The sequence below is a fragment of the Lytechinus pictus genome, chromosome 3, assembly GCF_037042905.1.
Source record: "Lytechinus pictus isolate F3 Inbred chromosome 3, Lp3.0, whole genome shotgun sequence".
NCBI lineage: Eukaryota > Metazoa > Echinodermata > Echinoidea > Temnopleuroida > Toxopneustidae > Lytechinus > Lytechinus pictus.
The window spans coordinates 8,362,703-8,389,315 of NC_087247.1; the positions used below are offsets into that span (position 1 = coordinate 8,362,703).

At 36.2% G+C, this 26,613-nt stretch overlaps 1 protein-coding gene across 1 annotated transcript; it reads right to left on the reverse strand.

Annotated features, from left to right (window-relative positions):
• Nucleotides 1-928: 928 nt before the first annotated feature.
• On the reverse strand, nucleotides 929-21,170 carry LOC129257887 (nicotinamide phosphoribosyltransferase-like). The gene is made up of 9 exons (XM_064097933.1): nucleotides 21,111-21,170; nucleotides 10,190-10,420; nucleotides 8,580-8,708; nucleotides 7,968-8,126; nucleotides 7,128-7,258; nucleotides 6,276-6,504; nucleotides 5,087-5,347; nucleotides 3,895-4,017; nucleotides 929-2,320 (listed from the first exon to the last, which is right to left on the reverse strand). Exons 1-9 carry the CDS (start codon nucleotides 21,168-21,170, stop codon nucleotides 2,201-2,203), a joined length of 1,443 nt encoding a protein of 480 aa, XP_063954003.1. The 3' UTR covers nucleotides 929-2,200.
• Between the last annotated feature and the right edge of the window lie 5,443 nt (nucleotides 21,171-26,613).

Genomic DNA, 26,613 nt, shown 5'->3' on the forward strand with positions numbered 1-26,613 from the left:
TGACCTCCCCACTTGGAGCTTTCAAATAAGCAAAATAAAAGAAACAAATATATACATATAAATTTTCTTCTATGTAAAATAATAAACTACATTTCATTCTCTCATTGATAAAAGTTTCCAGATAAAATCAATTCCATACTAATCTTTCACTACAGTTCTTGTATAAAATTTTCAATTTCAAAATGCATGTACAAGAATTCTGCCTAGCTGGTTCCTGCCTTATTAATATCATTATTTTCTTGAGTGAAGTTTGGTTAAAACATGGATAGTCTAAAATAACCCAATCTTTTCTATAATCTTGGCTGAAAGCTGGAAACTTGCTTGAATTTGCAATCATTTGAGAATTGCATACAACTAGACCATGGCATATTCAATCACATAAATTAACATCTTTATATCTGAACCATAGTGGAATGCAGCAAAATGAAATACACCCATTTTCACGGAATGAAAATTTTTTTTTAAATCAAATACACCCATCTTCCAGGAATGGGATATTCTTTTTTAAAACTGACTGAGTTCACATTAGATCAAATGGATTACTAGCTTAACCTATATTATGTAGGGGTGTTGTGACTCGGTGGATAAGTCTGGACTTTGAAGGTCTGGGGTTCAAATCCCACCGCAGCACTTGCATCCTTTGGCAAGGCGTTTATCTACATTTGCCACTCTTCACCCAGATGTAGTAAATGGGTACCCAGTAGGAAGTAATTCCTTGAATGCTCAAGCGCCGGATCAGGGTAGCCGTGCTAAAGCCGTGCTAATAATATGTAGCGCTTAGAATCAGTTGTATAAAGAGTTATATAAATGCTGTATATTATCATTATCATTATTATTATTATTATCATTATTATTATCATTACTATTATATCAATTTAATATAAACTGATTAGATATATTCTCACATATAAATATATTTTTATATTTTCAAACCTAAATATGGTGCACATTAGAAAATGAAACATTCATGATTTAACTAGGTATGTTAGAGGCTGTTCTCACTACGTTCCTAAAACTAGTTTACTGGGAACCGGTTCAGAAAGCCAGTTTGGAAGATCGCTTTGCTAGCGTTCTCACTTGATCACACGAAAGTGGTTTTCAAAATCACTTCACGTATAGCGCTCTTGTTGCTATGGAAACGCTCTCAGTGGGGAGACACGTTTCACGCGAAATTCGAAACCGCAGCATAGGCATTCTACACCTGTCGTGTGGAGTAGCGCGCTCAAAATGTGCGAAGATCGCTTCCCGAAGAACGGTTGTGTCCTCACTTACGCTAAAACCACTTTTCCGATGCGAAGCGATCTTGAAAACTACATCGCGAGGTGGTCTTCCAAACTGGTTTGGAAGAGCGCTTCCAAGAGCGCTTCGGCCGTTCTCACTTAGCGTTAAACTAGTTTCCACTAAACTAGTTTCCACTAAACTAGTTTAAGGAACTGAGTGAGAACAGCCTCTTATTCATTTTCAAAATAAGAAATATTAATGTCAAGGTGCAACCATAATTATGAATACCATTAATATTATATTTGTACAAACTTGCCACTAATACAAACCATGCCTTTATATAAATACAGTTTTTTCATTAATATCAAAATAAAGAACACTTTGCTTCGCATTTTAAATTAGATTACCAAAAGCAAAAGCATTACCTAAACTAAAACAACTCCAACTCAACAGTGCCTTATTCTAACATTCATATCAACTGTATTTGTTCCATCCTAAACAACTTTCCATTTTATGAAATAACTAAAGCTAGTCAACAGCAAAGGGGTGCATTTAGATTTAAAAAAAAACTTTGATATGATATCAAACAGGAAATGTTTTACTTGACCAAAATAATTCAATATAAAAAAATATAAAAAAACATAGATGACTTACTAATCATTTGCACTGATCACACTATGAAAAGACTACAAGCTCAGTACAAATTCCCCTGAATGATAAACAGATTCCAACATACATGTATAAAGCAAATTGGCCAAATCTGTATGAAAAGAGATCTGATCAGAATGTTATACCCATTGAATCAGTTTTATATTTGCTAAGCTAAATTGCAGATGCCATTCTGAACACATGTTATACATCATCTTAGCAACCATTACACTGAATGAGCGACCAAATGAGAGCATGGCAGAGACAATGAAAGGTCTAGAGACTACCTATCCTCCCTGTGGTTTATAATAGCACTTGATTGAGAACCATCTTACTTGATCCTGTTCTTAGATCCTTGTTTGACAATGTCTATCTCCGCCCTCTCCCTGATCTCGTCCATAGTATGGTCCTTTAGAAGCTGGCCATTCTCGTACACTAACTCCAGAAGATCCTGAAATGAATTGAATTTATTACAATATCTCACTAACACATTTATTAACATTATAAGATAATACATAATACATAGCATTTGGGCCATTGGAGCTTACTCAATAGCAGTATCATCATTTACAAAATCCTCTACAAAGAAGTTAGTTATTTTATATCATTAGGTACAAGCACCTTTTTTTATTCCTCCTAAACAATTGCTATATCTTTTTGAATGGGTAATAAGTAATAGTGAACATGAACAGGGTAGAGTAGTGTAATTGTTACAATCTTTTTCTTTTTTATTTTGAAGATACTTTATCATTATATACACAAAATAACTAAAATTAATCCCTGAATTTTTTTTTAAATGTTTACAATTTTTTTAGTCTTGCTAATAAATTAGGTGATCCTTTAAATTATGAAAAGAATTATGAAAATTTCATTTAAGCAGGCTTAATGTTAAGTCCACCCCACAAAAATGTTGATTTGAATAAATAGTGAAAAATCAAACTAGCAAAATGCTGAAAATTTCATCAAAATCTGATGTAAAATAAGAAAGTTATGACAATTTAAAGTTTTGCTTATTATTCACAAAACAGTGATATACACAACTCAAATGAGACAGTCGATGATGTCCCTCACTCACTATTTCTTTTGTTTTTTATTGTTTGAATTATACAATATTTCATTTTTTTTATATTTGACAATTAGGACCAACTTGACTGATCCATATAGTATTAAACAATGGTCATTCCACATGTTCAGGGAGTAATCACTAGTCGTTTCACTTGACAGTGAGGGGAAAAATAGAATATTCCCTATTTCATATAATAAAATACAAAAGAAATAGTGAGTGGATGACGTCATCAGTCTCCTCATTTGCATACCCACCAGGATGTGCATATAACTGTTTTGTGAAATTCAGCGAAACATTAAAATGGCATAAATTTTTTTGTTTAAAATTTCAGTGTCATGCTTGTTGGATTTTTCTCTTTTTATTCAAATCAATTTTTTGTTGGGGTGGACTTGTCCTTTTGATTTCATCATAAAATTTATTTGAAATGAGTGTGATCTTCATCAGTAAATACAAATTATATATTTTTCCACCATGGAAACTTTCAAATGAATAGACATGTCGTGTGTTTAGCTTGTAAGTACATTTCTCAAACTGTGCTGATGAATTTCATCTCCTTGTGCAATGCAATTGGTTTCATTTTTATTTCAATTGAACAATTTGTTTAGAATCTACTTGTATGTAAAATCAATAATATTATTCATTCTATTTTCATTTCTATTTTTATTCATTTTATTTTTATTCATTATATTTTTTTGTTTTATTTCTTTATTTTATGTTATTTCTAATTCATAAAATGTGCTTATAAAAGCAGGGCCTTCATCCTACAAGCTCTGCTTTTTAGTTAGTCTCCTTCCCTTTCGATTTCATGGTATTATTGTACAATAAAAATTGATTTAAATGTTATATTTTGTAAATATGTATATTGAACTATCATTGTCAATATAAAAAGATTGAAAGAGGAAATAAATGAATTGAATTGAAAAATTGAATTGAATAATGGATAGAAAAAGGTCACTTACTTTGTTTGGGTTCCCTTTTCCTTCTTCCATCGTTACAATTTTCCCATCGACTTCCTGAAGCGACAACTGTCCTTTCTTGGATTTCTTGCCTAGGTCGGTGATTGGCTGCTTGAACACGTTCCTCTGAAAATTGCAAGAAGAACAAAGGAAAATACCTCCATCATTACATTAAAGGGATGGATTAGCTTTGTTGAAAGTAGACAATGTTGCTTCTGATACCGAGTCTCTTACTAGTGTATAAACGTCAATATCTGGACTTTTTAGATGAAATGGAAGTCATGAACTATCTACATATATGAAGCCGGGGGGGGGGGGGTTCTCAAATTATATTCTGATAGGGGTGTGCCTCAAGAAAATAGGAATACACTGTGCTCAGTCCAGCCTACAGCAGGCATGATATTCCCCTCTGAAAAATAGCCAAGGGCCGCTAAGTCACCGACGAAGTCTGAGGTACCCCGGTTGGGGTTACAAGGCTCTTGCATAGTAAAGAAATCGAAAGTGATTTTTCAAGGTGAGTCTGCATGACAGTTTTATCATTTGACTTTAAAAAGCTGTAAAAACAGCCTGAGAATGTTCTTGGGCAAAGGATTTCAAGTAAAAAAATAATCAAATAATAATAAAAGAAAATAAAATGAATAAATAAACAAAATAAATAAATAAATATGTAAAATAATAAATAAATCTGAAAAAAAAATGAACTAGAAAAAAATCAGAATTACGATTTTAGTCGGGAGAATATCATGCCTGACCTACAGAAAGAACTTGAATGGTAAGGTAGTACCCTCATCAGCAAAATTGTACTTATCTTGATAAATAATTTGTCTACTTTCAATTCTTTTGTCATTCCTGTTTCACATTATAGATTGTAATCATGGTTGAATTTGCAGCTGAATCTGTAATTTTCACTTTGAATCCTGCACAAAGTTACTAACTGCCATTACCATTATCATAAACCAAATATCAACAAGCAGGCAGTTCAGATTTCTGTGTACACTTCACAATATGGACTAATAAGTGACAATTTGAAATATTGCATTATTTTTTTGCATTTACAAGAATCAAGTTCCAAAATTTTGTGAAATAAAAGACCATGGTCAAAGAATGATGAAGCTATAAAAAAAATTCAAATTTGGTATTTGAATCACTTTGTCAAGCGGTGATGTAGAGAGGTCAACAAGATGAATGCTCTTACCGATTCCCCATCTATGATACAGTAGCTGCACTTGTAGGCACACTTCTGGGTGTCCCTGTTGTGTTTCTGAAGAAGAGAGCCCCCACTGCCAAACGTAAGGTTATCCGCACTCCACCCTTCCTCCTTCATCTTGCTAAGAATCTGATCGATGGTGTCGTAGCTGATACCATCTCCTTGGATCACTCGAAGGTAAGGAGGCAGCATCTTGTAGCCTTTAGAGTTCTTGGAGCATCCAAACACCTTGCTCAGGATGTTCAATATCTACGTGTACAGGGAAATTGATGTAATCTTTAGTACATCTACAATCTTCAGTACATCTACTAATCTACAATCTCTGTAACCATTAGAATTGCATTTCTCTTATGATGGTGAATATCTTTTTCTGGTTTTAGGTGCAATTCTACGATCTCCCTGGTCTAACTCTTACCCTGATTTAAGACAGAAGCATCCTTGTTGACTTTGGAATTCTTTGTTTTTTATCATACAAACTTGTTGTTGAGAATGATCAAAAGCTACAGGACACTCTAGTAAGACAGAAGCACCTATAATCCTATGAGGTAAACATCTTTCTCAGAATGGTTTCTAGACGGCTTTTGCATTCACATGCACACCAATTACAAGATTATCCACGATGAAGCTCCACACTACATGGACTCTCTCATCCGCCCACATCAGTCAGAACGTCCCGGGCTTTGCTCCAGTACAGACATTACTCTACTCCATGTTCCACGGACAAATACCAAAGCTGGTGACAACGCTTTTTAAACATGCACCTCAAGACTCCGGCATGACCTTCCAAGATATAAGCAACTTTCTCTTTCTTTGGAAGTATTTAAGAAACATCTCAAAACTCTGCTTTTTAATCAATAATCTTTACATGTATTAGTTATTATAATTTTCTACTCCATCACTGTGTAAAGCGCTGTGAAACGATATATTGTAAGAGTGCTATATAAATGAACATATTATTATTATCATAATTGCATGCTTTTTACAAAAGTTTACATTATCCCAAACTGTAATTCTTATTCATTGTTAGTTTTTATTCTTTAAGGGGAGGGAAGGGGGAGGGAGGAGGGAAGGGGGAGGGAGGAGGGAAGGGAGAGGGAGGAGGGAAGGGGGAGGAAGGAGGGAAGGGGGAGGAAGGAGGGAAGGGGGAGGGAGGAGGGAAGGGGGGTAGATGACTCACCTTGAGTACAACCTCACGAGGCTCTCCTGAATCGGGTCTAATGACGAGTATTGATCCACTCTCACCTCTACTTATAACCTGTTCCCTCAGCTGCTCGCCCCACACCTTCTCACAGGCATTATACACATCAAAGCTGTCCGAGACCACGGCAACCAGGCCAGTAGGGAACTGGTCCAGCATGTTCTTGAAGGCTTCCCGCTCTCCATTCTTACCCCACGTTGTGATTGTGCTAAGGGAATGGAGATCAAGAAATCATGGGTCAAATACTAGCATATTTTTAAACTTTGCTGAATTTCCAGTGCAGAATGTTTATTTCCATGACTCATCAATCATGTGACACGTTAATTCATAAATATTACCAAAACTGATCAGAATGACATGCATACAGTCGCTAAAAGTAAAACAAAATTCTTGAACAAATGATTTTCCATGATTTCCCAGAGGAAATCAATAAATGTCCTGACTGTCCCTCTGACTTTGGAATAATGAAACACGCGAACCCTGGAATCTACAGATGGTTAGATGATAAAATAGACACCTATTTAAATGTAATAATGACGTCCATACCATATGGTGTATTGTCGGCTTGCAGCAAACTGGGTGTATGCCAAATACTAGAGAACTATACTAACAAAGATTTTGGCTCTAAAATTTGGATCTCCCTGCATGCTTATGCGTCTTTGTGAACTGTTTCTGAAACAAGATTGTTCCCAGTTTAGTGGCCTATGCGAACAATGCACTTACATGTACCTGCAAGAACTGTGCCTAAACATTCACTCCTATTCTGACATCAACTTATGAAATAACATTTTTTTGTTAAAGACACTTTCAAATAAAATCTCAGAGCTTTACCTATGCTCAGCAGCAGGTATTGAGAATCCAGCCATTTGACAAGAGTAATACTTCCTAGCAACAACGATTCCTGGTATCGTGTCCGTTCCTTGAAAGTTAACCAGATGAGCTGCATCGCCTATGCCAGCCGTCTGTCAAGAGAAATATACCTTCATTACATACATGTTCATGTATATACAAAAATAATGTTTTTAATGTGTCTTAAAAAGTTTAATGTGTTTTGAAAACAGTTCTATCACAGATAAAAATTTCAACGCTCTTGATGGTGTTGACTATGGACATAAAAAATATTTTTACAGACTAAGTCTGGTTGTGGCAGACTATACCTACCCTGTATTATAAGTGATATCTTGACCTTTCATACATGGTATGAACTGGCCTTTCTGTTGGCTAAATTTTTTTTATAGTGGAAGCCCTGATGAAGGGCTCTTGTGGTTATATAACAATGTTGGTGCTGCTCACTTCAATAAGACTCCCATCAGCTTGTGCCCTCATAAAGAGAGGCTATCTTCAAGTATAACAGAGTATATTATAATTACTAAGAAATTAGAATCTTGCTAGAGGATTGATCAAAATTCAGTCACATGGTACAGGATAGTTTGGCCATCAATAATCACCTGAAGAGATTAAACTTTAGTGTTTCGCTGATCACTTCGGCCCAATGGGTCATAACATATAAATGAATTATTTTGAGAATGCACAAAATACAAGGTCATTGCCACTCAAATTGTTTTGGTTCCATCTTTCTCCATCACATGCAGTGACGATCATGCAAGATCTAGATGCGCGCAATATATCAACCTCCCAATGTGTTATTATTTTAAGGACTATATTACGTACCTCTACTGACGACACCCCTCGAAATCCAAAGTCATGGAGCTTGAAAGGAAGTCCTGTCAGATTATCAGCCGTTTCACTCAGGTACTTGGCTATCAACTCCTTCTGTACTCTGGAGTTTGTTGCCACCGTCATTGGGTACCACACCTGCACCAGTAAGGTCTGGCAAAATAACAACAACATATATGATCTGAATTTGTATTCTTACTCTTATTTGGCCAATCATGTTATTGTAATATGTCTGCATATGGTGTAAACATTTGATGAAGAGATATTTTTCTGCTGGTAGTTAATCTCAATACATATGTATGTACAGCATCAGAAAGTTTTTTTTTTTTGTTCATTAAATTATGAGTACTCTGATTATCAATAAAACATTCAACTTTTGTGTCGGCTAAATCATCTAAACATCATAGAGACATCTATACATAAATAGGCAAGCAAAGAATAAGAGTGTTATGGCATGGTTCAGCAGCTTCAGCAATGTATGCCTCAATATTTTGTGCATGACATACAGGGGGACATACAGTGCTTGCAAACTTTACACGGTCTACACATCATCTAAAAACATAAGTGATATGACATAGAGAAAAATAAGGATAGAGGAACATTTACCTCAAACCAATTTGTAATCCATGGGACCTGAGGGTCTGTATTTTCTACAGTGAAAAGGACATTCTTGTAAGGAATGACAGATCCTTCCGGTACAGCCTTTATCCTCATCGGCAGGTATCCACCGTGTTTCTGAGCATAAAATTGAATAACAAATAGTTGAAAACACTCACCAAATAAATGGCAAACACTATTAACATGTAAAATGGATACACCCTGAATATATATGACATATATTATGTAAAGTCCCTACAGGTGGCTTTTATATTCCCTACATATTCAATTGTAAATTGTTCTTATTACATGTATTGCAAAGTTTTGTAAAGTAAAGTTCTCTCTTTATATATTTTCTGCTAACACACATGCATTTTGATGTTAAATACATTCTTGTTTGTGATTTGCTGATTTCAATGTTTGTTTCCAACTTTGAATTTGAATATGGAAATAAATTGCATTAATGAAAGTATAATTTATTTTCCAATGCCTTGGATCATTTCAACTTTTACAACACGTATGAATCTATGGTTCAATACGGGATTTAAAGATAAGTGATAGTAGTTCCTGAGAAAGTCTGAAACACCAAGCCAACACAGATAAGTACATGTGGGATGGTGTATTATTATTACATCATAAAAAATTCAAAATAAAAAAAATCACAGGAAAATATGAAATGAGCTTTCCCTTTCCTTGAATATGATAAAGGCTTTCTTGGATATCCCATCTCCAGCAAATAAACTGATTACAGTTACAGTTACAGATTTATAATAATAATGATAATATAGGGTATTTATATTGCGCACATATCCACCTTGTTAGGTGCTCAAGGCGCTCCTATATTACTCGGCTAAGCTAGGCGTTCACAGCGCACACAGCTTCTTGAGGAATTACTTCCTACCGGTACCCATTTACCTCACCTGGGTTGAGTGCAGCACATTGTGGATCAGTTTCTTGCTGAAGGAAATTACGCCATGGCTGGGATTCGAACCCACGACCCTCTGTTTTAAAGTCCGGAGACTAATCCACTGGGCCACAACGCTCCACGCTGGAGAACATTTGATCATAATTAAAATACCAGAAATCCTGACCTGCCATTGAGCACCCATCCGCTAAAATCCAATATCTTTTTAGTGATAACATACATGTATGATGGTGGGCCCCAAGTCTGCGCACCTAACAATTTGAGTTAAGATTTAACATGAATTTCTTCTTATTTCACAAAATCTTTAGGTTAATAGTGTTCCTTATATTATTAAGAGTAAGTGTACCAAATTTCTCATTAAAAAATGAAAGAAAATATAAAATTTTCTTGAAAAAACCTCGGGCAGTCATTTTCAGATTGAAAAAAAAAATGGTACCCCATGTCTGCGCACTCATTCACTTTGCACAAGATTCGGGGGTTTTGATGACAAAGGCTGTATTTTGAGACTGTCACATGAAATGCCCTGAATTCGTTATTTTTCCACCATTTTGAGTCAGATTTTTTTATGAATACCTGTCTATGTATTGCATGTGTAAAGTTCGTGCTCGTTGCGTATCTTCTTTTACTAGAATCGCGCAGAAACGCGGGTGCGCAGACTTGGGAGACCGCGCAGACATGGGGGAACTGACCATACCTCTAGAATGTGTGTCCATCCTGCTTCATTGAAGTGGTCCGCACCAAAGTGTAGCTTGTACAGTTCTTTGGCTTCAGCAATCTTCTCAGCCGTGATGACTTGACCACAGAGCCATCTCTTTAGGATGTACTGGAGTCCGAAAAATACCACCTCTGGGAATTTTCCTCCACGGCTTTCGAAGTAGGAGGAAACGAGGGTGGTGCCATCGGGATACTGTCTGTGATGGGTGACCTACGGATCATCAAATCACAAGTTAACATCTGATCAATATACTGTATGCATCTTCTGACACCTTGATGTATCATGTAGGTACATCTAATCCACTGTCTTGTCTTGCGTGTACATGTATAAAGCACACTACACACTACAAAAAGTCTTCAAAATATCAATATCATAACAAAATACACTTTATCACATTCAATGCTATCCGTATTTCATCATTACCTCAACTGTATTTTTGTTGTTCACCCAGAATACACAAATTATCTTGTAATGACACGTATTAGCAAATTCATGTCAAGTTGTAAGGCTCTCATTGGTAGAAATTCAGAAATCGTATCACAAAACTTTTATAAATAATAAACAAATATTACTTCAGTAAAATGAATTTATAACCTTGGGCCAAATATGATGAATAGCAGTGATAGGGACTAAGGGAAAAATTGTGTTTAAAAAAAAAAATCAAGCATCAATCTAAATCCCTTGTTTGGTTCCTATCAGGACATTGAGGAGTCCAGTATATAGACTTCAGGGGTGTGAGTGGTCACAAATAAAAAGATCTGAAAAGACTGAAGAGTGTTGAAAAAGTCTGAAATAGAAATACTTTTTGTACAGAGGAAAGCCAAATATAAGCTGAAATAAAGCTGAAAATGAAAAACAAACGAATCTGAAATCAGCTAAAAATCTGAACTCTCACACCCCTGATACTTACATGTAATTCTAAAAAGATAATCATGAAAAATTTGGGGAAATCATCTAAACATTTCTTGACACTTTTTACAGCTCAGTGCATGATGGATTAGAGAGACAAGATGAATTTATAATTTGTGATCTGCACTAGATTTTCAAAGTAACAGAAATCAACATTCAGCAATTGGCTGGATGCTAATTTTTCTTTTCACATGAAAAAAAAAATGGAATCAAGAATTGATGGAATGTTTTTCAAGATCAAGGTGATGGAGTTGAGGCAAGTCAAAATTATCAATGTGAAAAATTCATTGATTGATGAAATAGGAGTGCTTGGCCTTGGAGGAGTTTTCAACATTTTTTTATTTTTTTACTTTCTCCTCTTGTACTTGTAGTGAAGCAAGACATAGTCCTGCTGAACAAACATTGAAACAGAGTCTGAAAATGTGAAACTTTCGGTTTTATAGTTCACTGAGTCAACAAATGAGCTACTTTGGATGATTGGATCTCCTTGAGTTAACCTGATCCAAGACTGTAAGGTAGTTAGGGCCCCGGGTTGGGCCTTAGGTTATGGTTTCAATTAGAAATGTTAGATTAACAATAACAGTTAACAGTTAGGTTGAGATCTTGATCTACCAGTAGAGGCACATGGTCAATATGGGAGACTCTCTCCAATACGGAGACAACCTCCCATATTGGAGACTTGCATTGCAAAAGGACAAAAGAAACAACACCTAGACCTACAGGAACGTCATTTTTTCCACCCAAAATTTTGTCTCACTGAGTTCAGAAGCCCATTTGTTTTGTGTGTGGATGACAACAAAAATCCTTATGAAACAAAAAAGTGGATGGTGATTTTTTAAAGTAGAGGTGATAGTCAGTATAAAGGGGTAACTTTTCATGAGGGATTTGCTTATCACACTTCAGTTTGCTGCCAAAATCCTTTTACAGCAAATGTATTTATGTAAACGAAGGAAATTTGTCTCTCTGAAATTGGATTCCAAAATCCTTTACAAAAGTCTCTGGAATTGCAACTGGAGATGATCTCCCACATGGTGCCCCTCTAACTTACCATCAACTCTTTGCATGCCAGAGGCGGCGGAATGTCGGGCTTGTACAATGAAAGTGGAGGGGCACCTATTGTTTGGCAGACAAAAGGTGCCCCTCCACTTTCTTTGTCCGAGCCCGATGTTCCGCCGCCTCTGTTGCACGCTGAATTAATTTTGGGGGATAATAATGATAATCCAGTCTGGTACAGTCCGCCACTGGCGTATTTATGTACCTTGTGCTTGTCAAGTGCTGAGTCACCTGAGTGTATGGTGCAAGTACAAAATTTCTACAATGGACTCTATGTGCAGCTAAAAAATTGTTTCCATGACCATGTAGTTTTCTTTAATTCAAAATTTCCATATTGCACCATTTATACTTTTTATTAATATAGAGTCTATTAATATATAAAAAGACTAGTATAGAAGTTATCCAAGAACTATTGCCTTTATTACAAATATTAGCTTATATAATTTGAAGAAAAACATTGCTATGTATGTATCAAACATCTGCTATGTATAAAACATCTGCAAGAATCTTCAACCCTGAAGGAGGCAGATTTAACCTGAAGAAGAAGAAGGTAGGGGAGAAAACTAATTATTACGATTATTTAATTTAATTGTACAAATGTTCAAGATTGCAACATCAGCGTGCATGCTACCAATAGGGATCCCAAAACGAAAATCTAATTTTTTAAATCTATGTTTAAAAGCATTGAAAAGTACCTCACCTGAATCAGCATATTCAAAAACCCCAAGTGAATGACTTTTAGTGTTCCAAAGAGATCTAAATATCTGTTAATCTGAGGCTAAAGTTGGTCCGAATTGTGACAGATTTGTGTACAAATTTAATTTTGAAATTTCGTCGACACGTATTCACAGAGCTCGGCACTGAACGAGGGATTGTGGGCGTGTCCTTTCTCGCCTCGGCGTATTGTTACGTAAATACACAACTCGAACGAAAGTGCGTTCACCGTCCCAGTTAGTCTCGGATCCGAGCTTATCCAAATAAACAATGATTAAATAACAACAAAAAATAGAAAGAAGAGAAAAGAGAAAATAAATGGCTCAAATGCAGTCGTTTGGTGACGGATAGTATGCTGTGACCTCTTGCTGATATAAGGATTAGATATGACAAGTTTTATGCCATGATAACTAAATCATGGGGGGTGGGGGCACTCTGACTTTCAAAATAATTAATTCTTTAAACATCTATATCTAGGCAAGGGAGGGTCCAGGATTTTCCAAAGGGGGTGGGGGGCACTATTAGCGGCGGCAGTCAAAAAATTTAGGGGGGCACCAAAATCTTTGACAAAAAAAGGTTATCAAAGGGGGGGGGGACCGAAAAAAAATTAGCAAAAAAAGGGTAACAACGTCCCCCCATAGGCAGCGGGGGGGGGGGGGTCGTGTCCCCCCTAAATTTGAGGTGGGGGGACAATCGCCCCCCCCCCCTAATTTTTTTGTTGATAACCTTTTTTTTTTGCTTGACAATTTTTTTTCCTGTGTGCCCCCTAAATTCCAGTGGACCCCCCCCCTAAAAATTTCATGTGGTCTCCCCTAAAATGTGGGTTGATAAACTTTTTTTTTGGTGGGGGGCCTATGGAGGGCATATTTTCCCGATGCAAATTTGATAAGCATTACAAAATGTTTTTACAAAAAATTCAAAGTCATTTCGTCCCTAAAAATTTACAAGCAAAAAAATTGGGCCTATATATATATATATATATCCTCACTTTCAAGGGGGCATGCTTGGGTAAAAAGGGCATGCTAATGTTACAAATTACAATTTTGGCTCTCGATAATTATGCCCCATGGATCCACCAGTAATCTAAGGGGAATTTTTTGTTTTTAGTTTTGATATGGCTACCTTCTCGGAGGGCGTCCTCGCCGCGGTAGCTGGATAGTGCTGCAAAAGAGTAGGCCTTATACATCTTTTGCAGCATTAACTGACACTCCGAGACTTATAATTTAACCTTATACTTAAAAATGAATAATACAAAATAAAACATAACACTTGTTTTTAGAGAAAGTTGATGTCAAAATATATTCAGTCTGGGGCATGAAGACTTGGAACTCTGCCCCATATCATTGTACTTGCCTCGCTCGATTTGTATCATAATTTTTTTTTTAATGTTTCCACAATAAAATATAGATCTAAGTACAATGGCCAGAAATAATAGTACGAATAAACTAGCAGAATTTGTATCATATCACCCATATTATTGAACGCCAATAAAGGCAGTTTCTAAAACTTGTTTGCTTTATCCCACTTTTCCACTAAGATCTATCCCTTTTGCGTGTCATATAAAAGCAATTTTGTGCGCAGATCTAGCGTAACGGTGGGACCACATGCAGTCATTAATAGGTCTCTTTAATTTTTTTTTCAACATATGATGTCTCATGCTTTCTTTAAAATTAATAAATTAGAATCCTTGTATATGGCCCTGAGAAGTGGGGTGCTCGGGTTGTTACCCCCAAGATTTTTTATTTTTTTTGCTGGTGGTGCGTTTTTTGTACACGTACGGCAGGGGGAGTGGAGCGAAGTTGGGGGAACAGAAAAGGGGCACTTTTTAGTGCTTTTAGAAGTGGGGCATTGAGCCCTCGCCTATCCCCTGGATCGCCGCCCCTGCACCAGAGGCAGCACCCCCTGGAAATCAGTTTAGTATGATATTCGACCAAAATCAACTTATCTTTAGAGAGATAATCTCTTTCTTTTGGCTTTTTTTTCAAAGCCAGCAACCCCTCTTTAAAAGATTTCTTTTCGGGCAATCCTCATGATTATCTCAAAAATTTGAACATTTTTTCTTCAAAGCATCTTTATAGTGACGGATGGTATAATCATATTACTAGCAGTGGCGGTATGGCCAACCCCCCCCCTCCCAGTTTTTTTTTTTCAAGTAGTTTAAAACAGGAAGAAGAATTACATAGATTTTTGTACCGAATTATTTTCATTAATGATTTTATTGGTAAAAATACCCCCCCCCCCCCAAAAAAAAAAAAAAAAAAAAAAAAAATCAATTTTTCATGTTTAACCCCACTTTCAAAACTATTCCTCGGTTCCTGGAAGAATGGAGAGATGGATGGAAGGAGAGAAATAAATAGGATGAAGGGTGGATCCAGCTTTCGCCAAGGGGGGGGGGGGTTTCTTTCACCCATATTTTTCCCCAATCGGCCGCGCGAAGATGATTTATGTTTGTTTCTTTGAATAAAATGTCACTTCTTAGCTTTTGTCTTATAAATCAACATAAATATATAATATCATAACTCTTTTTTATATAATGCGAGCGCAAAGCGCGAGCTAATTTATCATTAAAAAATATGTGTTTTTTCCCCAAAGTTTGAAATTTCTGGGCAATGTTTATCATGAAAAAGATGTGTATGCAACTAAATAATTACTAAGAACGCGAAGCGCGAGCAGAATTGAAATAATAGGCACTTTTTGTAACTTAAACAGGATAGGTATATAACTTAGCAATTGATGCGAAGCGCGAGCACAAAATTGGAAGATTTAGACCTAAAAACAAGACATGTCTATTCATGTATTTTAAATCATGCATGGAAAGGATATCAAATTTCCGATCTTTGTTAAAGCGCGAGCATAAGATTTTTGTTTACGTTTTCAACTGATCAAAAAGGTACCTGTTAAGGACTGCTTATTTCACTTAGCCATGGGGAGACGTTACATATTTCAACAATAAAATCATGCAAGCGCGAGCCGATTTTTTTGGGGGGACACTTCTACATAAAGAATGGAAAATTTAAATCAATTGTAACCATGAACAGGATCGTCGCTATAAAACAATTAATGCGAGCGCGAAGAGCGAGCGGAAAAAAAAATCGAGATTTAGACCTAAAAATGGGACACTCTATTCATGTTTTATATATCATGAAAAGGATGAGATAAGAAAGAAGTAGTAGTGCATGGGCGGTATCGCCAATAGGGGGGGGGGGTGCCAATTCGTCTACGGCAAACTCGTCCACTCACTACATGGTCTATTTTCATTAAGTCTAATGCCAATCTGTCCATCAACATTTCGTCTAACAGCCATTGGTCCATTAACCATTTGGTCCAATCATCACTTCTTCTAATAACCATCTCGTCTATGACCATTTAGTCACATAACCGGTTGGTCTAATAGCCATTTTATTTTCATAACATTTATAGTCCAATTAGATGAAATGGTATATGGACCAAATGGCTTTTGGGTCCACTGGTCATTAGACGAAATGGCATTATACTAAATGAAAAAAAAAGACTATGTGGTGAGTTGACGAACTGATGGACCAAACGATAGTAGACGAGTTGGCAATTAAACAAATTAGAAATAAACCGGGGAAGGGGCCGAAAAATATTTGCTCTGCTCAAAGTTAATAGGGGTAGTCCTAACAGTCACTTCTTTATTCTCATTAAACAGCATACAAAAAACACAATATATAATAATCTCATAGCCCCTATAGTGCGAGTGAGAAGCGCGAGCTAAAATATCTTTGAAATTTCATGTTTTTTATCCTCAAAATTGAACATTCTGGGCAATGTTTGTGAACTTGAACAATATGCGTATTTTAATAAAATTTCTGCGAGCGCGAAGGAGGAGCAAAAAAAGAAAGAAAAGGGAGAAATATACATTCTGGTCTGATCGAAAAGGGACTTGCTAATGGCGGTTTACAGTTCAATCAAAATAATGCGAGCGCAAAGCGAGCTAAAAATGTTTGAAATTCTGACCATAAAAATGGACATTCCAAGCACTTTGTGTATGAACAGAACAGAATAGGGCCTAAGTAATATTTTAGGTACAAAGTGGGAGCACGAAGCGTGAGCGGATAAAAATTGAGATATATAGACCTAAAAAAGGAACACTATTTTATATTCATGTTTTCTAAATCGTGAAAAGGATGGGTACTTGGTTACACCTTTACTTGTATAATGCAAGCGCGAGAAGAAAATTTTTGATATTCTAATCTGAAGCGAGATAATTTAAGCATGCTGTTTTCAATGCAGGATAAGCAGCCCGTCTCAATAAACATGCATGTTCTAGAATTTGCGCATTCTTAATACACTTTTTATCACGGAAATCAATAATGCGAGCGCGAAGCGCGAACTGAAAATATTGGATATTCCGATGTGAAAAGGTCAAATTAAGCACTGCACTGTGTAGGAAAATAATCATGAAGTGGACATGGATTGCTCTTAAAAATGAGGCGAATGCAAAGCATGTCGAGCTGAAGTTATTCTGGACCGTAGGACCGGGACATTCTAAGGACATTTTTTCATCATTATGAATGACTGTCTTCCGATTCCTCTTCCCAAGCGCAAAAAGAAACATGTCGATCTTCCATTCTGAAAAAAGTGACAACTTAATTACGGTATTAGGAATTAATGAAATGTTATCAATATCTTATTTACTAATCTAATAAGCCTAATGAGAGCGCTAAATTTGTTGATTTTAAAGTGTTAACCTCGGAGATTATAAGCACTTTTGTCATTATGAATAGGATGCATTAATTAACGTACTTAACGAAATTAATGCGAACGGCAATTGCGAGCAAATTTTTAATTTAATAAACTTATTATTAACTAAAAAAACTGTAATGAAAAGGGGAATGTGAGTACTTTGATTTATATATATTAGGTATACATGACTCACCAATTCTAGCACGTGCGCGCAATATAGCTGATAAGATATGACAATCAGACCTTAAAAGTTATATTTTGAGAAATTTATGGAATAGGGCCTACACGAAGAGGAGGTACTCCACAAATCAAATAATGCTATAGGGCACAGCGTGAGCTAAAAATGTTGATACTCGGATCATAAAACAAATATTTTACAAAGCACTTTTTTATTGATTCGTTATACCTCAGTCACATTTTTTCTACGGCGGCCGTACGGCGAGTCGAAAACAGTCGTTTTAACATTTTTTTTGTACCAGCTTAATATAGGTGGTTTGAATAAAAATGAATAAAACGGCTGTTTTCGACTCTCCGTACGGCCGCCGTAGAGCAAATGTGACCGAGGTATTAATAAAAAAGAATAATGAAATATCCTAGCTGACCGTACAGTATATGTTTTGTATTTTGACTGCAAAGCTTGAAATGTCAAGCTCATATATATCAGCCTATTGAGCAATATGTATAGCTCATCGAAAATGAGCAATGTGATGTTTTTTTTTTAATCATCAAAGTCTCCCCTCCCTAGTTTTATTCACTTTTCTCCCTCCCTTCCCCCCTCTTCCTTTTCCCCTCTCCTTCTGTTTCTTCTTCCTTCTCCATTTTTTTGTCTTTAATCCGCCAACAGAGGGGGGGGGGGGGGTGACCGGCCCCTCTGGATCCTTCTATGGTAGCGATGGTGAAAGCATTTGAATTATTCACCTCACAGTGTTAAACTGGGAAAATAGGAAATGGCTAAATTTTGAAAATCATCAATGTGGAGCCCTATTCAAGTTTAGTTTAGTTTAATCTATATACACCTTCGACAGGGGCTGATCCAGGATTTTCCAAAGTGGGGCATTCAATACAAAAAATAAACAAGACCTAGTATACTAGAAATTTTGCTAGGAAAAAAATCATTCCATACACAAAATTCCTGGGAAAAGTTGAAAAATAAGTCCTCATCTGAGAATGAACGACAAAATCCACTAACAAATATTTGATATATTACGGGAGGGGACACCTTTATCTTTCTCCCCTTTCCTTATTCCTCATCCATTCCATAGGCAGATCCAGGTGCCGGACCCAATTATGGGCGGCGGCACCCCCTCTTACTGGCGGTGCGAAAATTAAAAAGAAAAGTTAGATCGTGCCGTTTTGTTAAAGAAAAAAAAATCGGCTTTTAACGGCGCCGATCGGGGGAAAAAATTGTTGTCCCCCCCCCCCCCCATTGGAAAAAAAATTGATCTACACCGGGTATTTGTCTGTCGTACCACCCAGCATTGGCGGCGGAAGCCAAGGGGGGGGGGGTCTACCTGAAATTTTGTGATGGACACAGGTAAAAAATAATTTGACAAGCAAAAAAAAAAAAAAGGTTATCAACCTCAATTTTAGGGGGGGGGGGCCGTCCCCCCCCCACCGCAAATTTAGGGGGGACCTGTCCCCCCACTTCCGCCGCCTATGCCTCCCAGTAAATGAAACAACAAAATCAACAAATCACCGTTGCACTAGTACTAAACATTTTGCGAGTCTTTATTTTTTTAATATTTTTGTTTATAATGGTATTCATTAATTATATAGTGGAGGTTCGCATCCCGAGAATGTGAAATGAAAAAAAATGCACTGAACAGGAAACACTAAATGTTCTTTTCAATTCCAAATTTACTCAGTCATTCAAATAAAAAAATAAGCATCATTTTTTGATACCTTAACTTGTTCATCACGAATACAATGAAGCCGACAATTATTTGCTTTGTTTTGGATTAATCTTTGTAATATTATTAATTCACTTCAAATAAAATTCATACATAAACAGGAAAATATCACAGAAAATAATGTAACAAATTAATTGCAGTTGTATAAAACATCATAGAAAATAACATGACAGATAAATTTTATGTCGATAGGCACACTGTTCATTCGATCATAAAACAATCGCGCTGTTTCACTCCTTGTACACGCACAACTCTATCAGTATTGTTTCATCTTCATCTGTCCTCAATGGCAAGGACACCAGCATAATTCATTCACTTCAAATAAAATTCATACAGAAAAATATCAAAGAAAATAAAATAAAAAATCAACTTGCAGTTGCATAAAACATGATAGAAAAAACATGGCAGATGAATTTTATCTCGACAGGCACACCGTTTCATTCGATCATGAAACGATCGCGCTTTTCCACTCATTGGACACGCGCGACTATATCAGAATTGTTTCATCTGTCCTCAATGCGGCAAACACCAGAAGTGATGATAAGTGCACAAGTTGCAGTTGCACGTGCGCGGAGAATGAATTAAATTCGGCGGCTGAGTAAAGTCTAGCGAGAGAGACAAGTCACCAACGAACTTCACGATAGACCACGCCTACTTGCCGAGGTAACCAACGTTGATTGACGGCCCATTTAGTTTTTTGAGTAGTATGAAAAAGTACAGGCATGTATAAACATCATTTTAGTTTGAATTCATTAAAAAAAAACATTTTTCTTCTAATATAGATGTTTCAAACATATTCCATGTGGAAAACATAATTTTTTAAACATTTATTGCTATATTTTTATCATGAAAAAAGGATTTCTTACGCAACAACAAGTATGATATGTGTGGGCAAGAGAACTACCGTTTTAGCCATAAAGCATATTTTTTATGATTTTATTGTGAGCCTACTCAAAGGATTTTTGTTTATTTTTATGAATTTCCAGACCAAGTTCAACAGCGCCGTCTCGAGCTTGCAATAACGCATGCGATCGCACGCATTTTTCTCCATAGCGAATACACGCGACGAAACTCTGTGGATTTCTCGTGGATTTAACCTCCAAACGTCACTTTCGATACCACATGAAGGTAAGACACTTCATCCCACATAAGTCAATTTAAATGTAGAAAAGACAGGGCCTAATTTTTTTCACTAAGATGAACTAATTTGCTGAGGAAAAGCATTTCAATGCTCATTTTTGCCGTCGAGAACAGACGATGGTGGCAATGCACACTGTTTACGCACTTGCAATTGGCTTTTCATTTGCCCATAGCAATTTTGCTCGGTGGATCGGCCGACCTTTTGGTAACTCTACTACCAATATACTTATTGCCTTGGCAATATCAGTAATACATGAACACAACGTTAGATCTAGACATCTAGATCTAAGTTAACTCTTAGTCTTAGTACTTAGGTCAGGAAAGAGTAGATCTAGAGAGATCTTAAAGTTAAGATCGTGAAATTTAGTTTAGCCTTATTAAAGTTTAGCTTCAACTTTAGGGTCTAACTTTTTAGATCTAGACTAGGCCTAAACTAAATTTCACGATTTTAAGGCCAACTAACTTACCTTGTAAGAATCAGTCAGCAGGAGTATGTTGTTGAAACATGAATCTGTTACTTCAGCCATTCTGAGTTTGACGAAGTCTAATGCAGACGTGAATATAAGTTATAACCTTGAGCACTGCCTTGGCTTTGCTGGTCTGTTTCCCAGGTCTGTCTTCCAAAAGGTCTACCGCACCGCCAAGCGTATAGCCACCCCACACTCCCCCGTACAGCAGCAGCGAAACTACCGTACCGGTACGCCTTCCTAATCCAACAAGAGTCGGCTGATCTGAAATAAGCTGGAACTAAGATTGAGTACAGTGCCGTGTTTAATGTTTAGCTCGTTAGCTCGCTCCTACACTGTTAAGTCTCAAGTGTCAATTGTCTCAGTTTCGAGTTTGATTTGACTCAAGCCTCAGCCTCAAACTAACAATTGAAGCAGACGGGATACCGTTATCACAACTCAGAACGGTTAACGACCAGGCACGTCGGCTTCGTTATCACACGCTAAAATGCATGGAGAGCTTAAAGGCAGCGCCAATATAGCGAGCTAGCTGTGCATGTAAATGCATGCAGATTCGCAATGACTCATTATTTCAGTTTGCGATCCGCTCAGACATGTCTAGACTAACGCAATAGATTTCAGTTCTCACTTTACTTTACTGGTCAGTCGCTTTGCTACCTCGCACATAATGATATATCTCCTCAAGAGCCAGGGGTGGATCCAGGATTTTCCAAAAGGGGGTGCACATTTGCCCAAGGGAAATTCGACAAGCAAAAAAAAAAGGTACAAACACTAAAAAAACAATAAAAATGAAAATGGATATATATATATATGTATGGTGTATATAGGGCATATATATATCTATATATCTATCTATTTATCTATCTATATATATCTATACATATATATATATATATATATATATATATATAAATATATATATATATATATATATAAAATAGAAATAGTCTGCTTCGGCATAAGGAATAAAATAATCACAAAAGGTTTAGTAAATGCCGTAGAAATAAAAAGTAGCTTTTAAAAGGAGCAAAGCTCTCAAAAATGAAAGGTAAAGTCACACTCTTCGTCAGTGCCCATGATGTGACAAAAAAGAGAATTCAAAATCCGTTTCTGAAACAGTCGTGAAAAACACGTCTGCAATGGGCAAACGGATTGTGAAACTCACCTTTCAAAGAAATCAATGCGCTGAAGATGGAGGAAGCTCCTTTTAAAATCTACGATTTTATTTCTACGGCATTTACTAAACCTTTTGTTTTCGACATAAACCCACATCTTCTTCAGTGATACTATAAAGCTCACAGTGACAAGATATTGAATATATATATATATATATATGTATAAAGGCTATAATGTTCCAATTTTGCTATCCCCTTAATACACGTACTATCATCCATTCAAATAGATGATCCCAAGTGCAGTATCATACAGACGTACCTATATCTCTAGGAAAACGAAATTAACAAAATAACTGCAAAATATTGGTCCATTTCCCAGTAATAAATAAAATGTAGCAAATAAGATTGGTGCTCTGAATAGTGGCAGATCCAGGGGGCATTTCCGCCCCCCCCCCCCTCCTTTAGAGTCATAGTCAATATTTTCAATGTAAATTTAATATGTCGTTCTTATTTTATACAACACAAATGAGGAACTATTTTTTTTTGCTTGTCAAATTTTACGTGGGGCAAAATGACCTTCATTTTCTATGGGTTTTTTTTAGTGTACTTCTTTTCTTTTTTTTTTTGCTTGTTGAATTCCCTTCAGAAAACGCACCTCCCCTTTTGGAAATCCTATATGCATACGTACTTACTTCGGCCCAGGTGGGGGCCGAAGGGGCCGCCCCCCCCCCCTATTGGCGGCACAAATAAAGGAAAAGAGAAAAAAGGAGGGAGAAGGAGGATTTATTATTATTATTTACTTTGGATAGGACATTATCCCGGGACATTTTTTTATCAATATGTACCCACAAAGATGTTTATTGGCCATACTTTTGTGATTGTAAACTTTTTTTGTGACAGACACACGGGGCCCAGTTATAAAAATCTCTCATTTTTTCCAAAACAGAGGGGAGGGGGAAATTTTTGCGATATCCAAGCAGTGGCGTATAGATGGGGATGGGGCTTGGGGGCACTTGCCCCTCAAAATTGTCACAACCAAGAAAACAAAAGAGAAAAAGGGGGAAAAGAAAGAGAGAAGGGTAAATATGATATCATCTCCTGAATATTGTGTCAAAATCTATCACAAAATCAGATTTTTGTAACAGAAATGTTGATTTTTGTTTGCCCTATCCACCACACCTGGCGGCCTTAAAACTTTTGGCTCATATTACGCCACTGTCACCTATAGGTATATTGGTACAATGAACTAAGAAAACTAAATACATCTCTTTTTGTATTCTACACGCACTGGCGGATCCAGGCCGGGGGCATGAACCTTTATTTTTTTGCTTGTCAAATTTTTCCTCGGGAAAATGTGCCCCCCTTTTGGTAAATCCTGGATCCGCCTCTGTCTACATGATATTGTTCCGTTCGATATTTTTTCCCGATTCCATCAGTTGTAAATAATTAAGTACCTATAAAATACAATTTAAACTCTCTAAAACACTGACATTTTCGAACTATATTAATTGGTCGTTAATTGTTAACTCTTCTGCCACGAAATTAAAATGTCAATTTAAAAGGGTATATATTTTATTTTGCTTTCTGATTTAGAAGTTCCGCCCGTATAGGTAGCAACCGCGTAGCCAGGATTTAATTTTGGAGGGGGCGGTAAGTGCACGCCAAGCGTGCCAACACTTACCTACATAAATTTATGGATTTAAAAGCCAGATATGTATATAATTACCTTATTGAGCAATTTCAAAAAGAGTACACATTAAAGGTTTATGATGGACATTGTGAATATGATCTTGGAATAGGAGAGTTGAAAGAAACCTTTTCAAGATTGAAAAATGCTTTTCAGTACAAACTATTACATGGGGCAGTGTATACAAAAGAGAAGCTCTTCCAATTTGGTTTTGAGTCAGACAATTTTTGTTCTTTTTGTAAACAACAGGTCGAAACATACCAACATTTATTTTTAGATTGTTTAAAGGTTAAACAGTTATGGAAGGAGGTCATCAATTGGAAAACAATTTTCATCGGTCTATCTGGTAAATGTGTGAGAATACATGCAATAAACAGTATAATCTTTCTGCTAAAACATATAATTTTTATTTCTAGAGGAAAGGGCGAGCTACCATCCATACAAAGAACAACAGATATGATTAAAGGTTACAGAAACGAAGAATATAATATAGCCAAGAAAACAGGGAATTTGGGAGTACACTTAAGAAAATGGGAACAAATTGGTCAATTTCTTTGACTTTTCATTTATCGTATTCTATTTTATTTTATTTTATTCTTTTTTTTCAATGATACAAAGTTACAGATCGACAGACCGGAACGGATGTGCTACCTGTTGTATGATGTGTGTGCGTGAGGGTTTTTGTGTGCGTGGTTTTTTTTTTTTTTTTTTTTTTTTTTGGGGGGGGTTGTATGTTTGTGTGGTAGAGAGTGTGGGGTGCGTGGGTGAGTGAAAGATTATATATATGTAACCTTCCTCTTAAGGATCATAGAGTTTCATGAAAAAAAGTATTTTATTTGATTTGACATAATTTTGATATTAACATGATATAAATATTGAGGTAATTTTATTCTATATTTTGTACTTTTTTGGGGGAAAAATTATAAGAGTTTTCATATATAAAAAAAATAAATATATATATATTTTCGGGTTAAAAATTTACGTTTTGAAAAAATTGTACAGTTATATTGATTTGAGATAATTTTGATATGAATTTATATGCTCTTATTTTTTTTTTTTTCATATGAGATACTTAGTTTGTGAATAACTTGTTTTGCGATATTTGGAATTTTGTCGATTGATATGGGTTTTTTCCCTCCGCTTTCACATTGTTATAGAAGAGAAATTTGGCAGTTTAATTTCATTTGTAATCATTTAAAAAATATTTGTAATATCATTGATATTGATATATTTATTTGTTTGATTGTTTATTGATTGTATACATGCAAAGAATCTTTACTTATATGAATTGTGATTGTAAACTTATTGATTTGAAAGAGGAAGAAAATAAAATATTATTCAAAACAAAAAAACACTTGAAGAGCGCGCTCCCTAGGGGGAGGGTGCAGGGCACTAGCGTACCTACGGGGGGGGGGGCAGGGGGGCAGTCTGCCCCCCCCCCTGACGAGCCACAACCCATGCAAAGGACGTATCCCTGCCCCCCCCCCCTGACGAGCTTGAAAGACCTTCTTTGCCCCCCCTGACGAGCTTGAAGACCTTTATTGCCCCCCCCCCCGACGAGCCTGAAGACCCTTTTTATATATTTTTTTTTTTTGCTTGTCAATTTTTTTCTGGTATGAAATCCTTTATTTGTGATTGAAGACCTTTTTTTTTTTTTTTTTTTTTTTTTGCTTGTCAAATTTTTTGGCGGACGGTTTTGCCCCCCCCCCTGTGGAAAATCCTAGGTACGCCACTGGTGCAGGGAGGGGGGAGTTTCCCCCCTCCCGCGCGGAGCGCGAAGTTTTCGATATCTCATCACATTCAAATCAAAAGAAGGCGTCTCTTGCGTCTCTAGTACCCTTATCAACTCGAATATTGACTTGCTTTGATTAAAACAAAATTGTTTTCGAAAGAAATTATGAGCACCCCAAAAATGGGAAAAGATCGAAGAATTTGAAATAATTCCTCTTACCGCGCGAAGCTTAAAAGTCAAGCCCACCCCAGGAAAATGCTGACTTGAATAAATAGAGAAAAATCAAACTAGCATAAAGCTGAAAATTTCATCAAAATCGGATGTAAAATAAGAAAGTTATGACATTTTAAAATTTCGCTTATTTTTCACAAAACAGTGATATGCACAACTAGGTGAGTCAGTCGATGATGACCATCACTCACTAATTCTTTTGTTTTTTTATTGTTTGAATTATACAATATTTCATTTGTATAGATTTGACAATAAGGACCAACTTGACTGAACCATATAGTATTAAACAAAGCTAATTCCACATGTTCAGGGAGGAATTAATCGTTGTATCACTTGACAATGAGGAGAAAATTTGAATATTTCATATTTCCTATAATAAAATACAAAAGAAATAGTGAGTGGATGACGTCACCAGTCTCCTCATTTGCATACCAGCCAGGATGTGCATATAACACTGTTTTGTGAAATTAAGCGAAACTTTAAGATGTCATAACTTTCTTATTTTACATCCGATTTTGATGAAATTTTCAGTGTTATGCTTGTTGGATTTTTCTCTTTTCATTCAAATCAACTTTTTGTTGAGGTGGACTTGTCCTTTAAAAAGTTTTATGAAAATAGAGAACAGAAATTATTATGCTATATACCTTGGTCACATCAGATTTGATTGTAAAAATAGTGTATTCCACATTATCTTTCGTTAACTCAAGTCGCAAAACAGAGTAGAAGACGGGTATATAT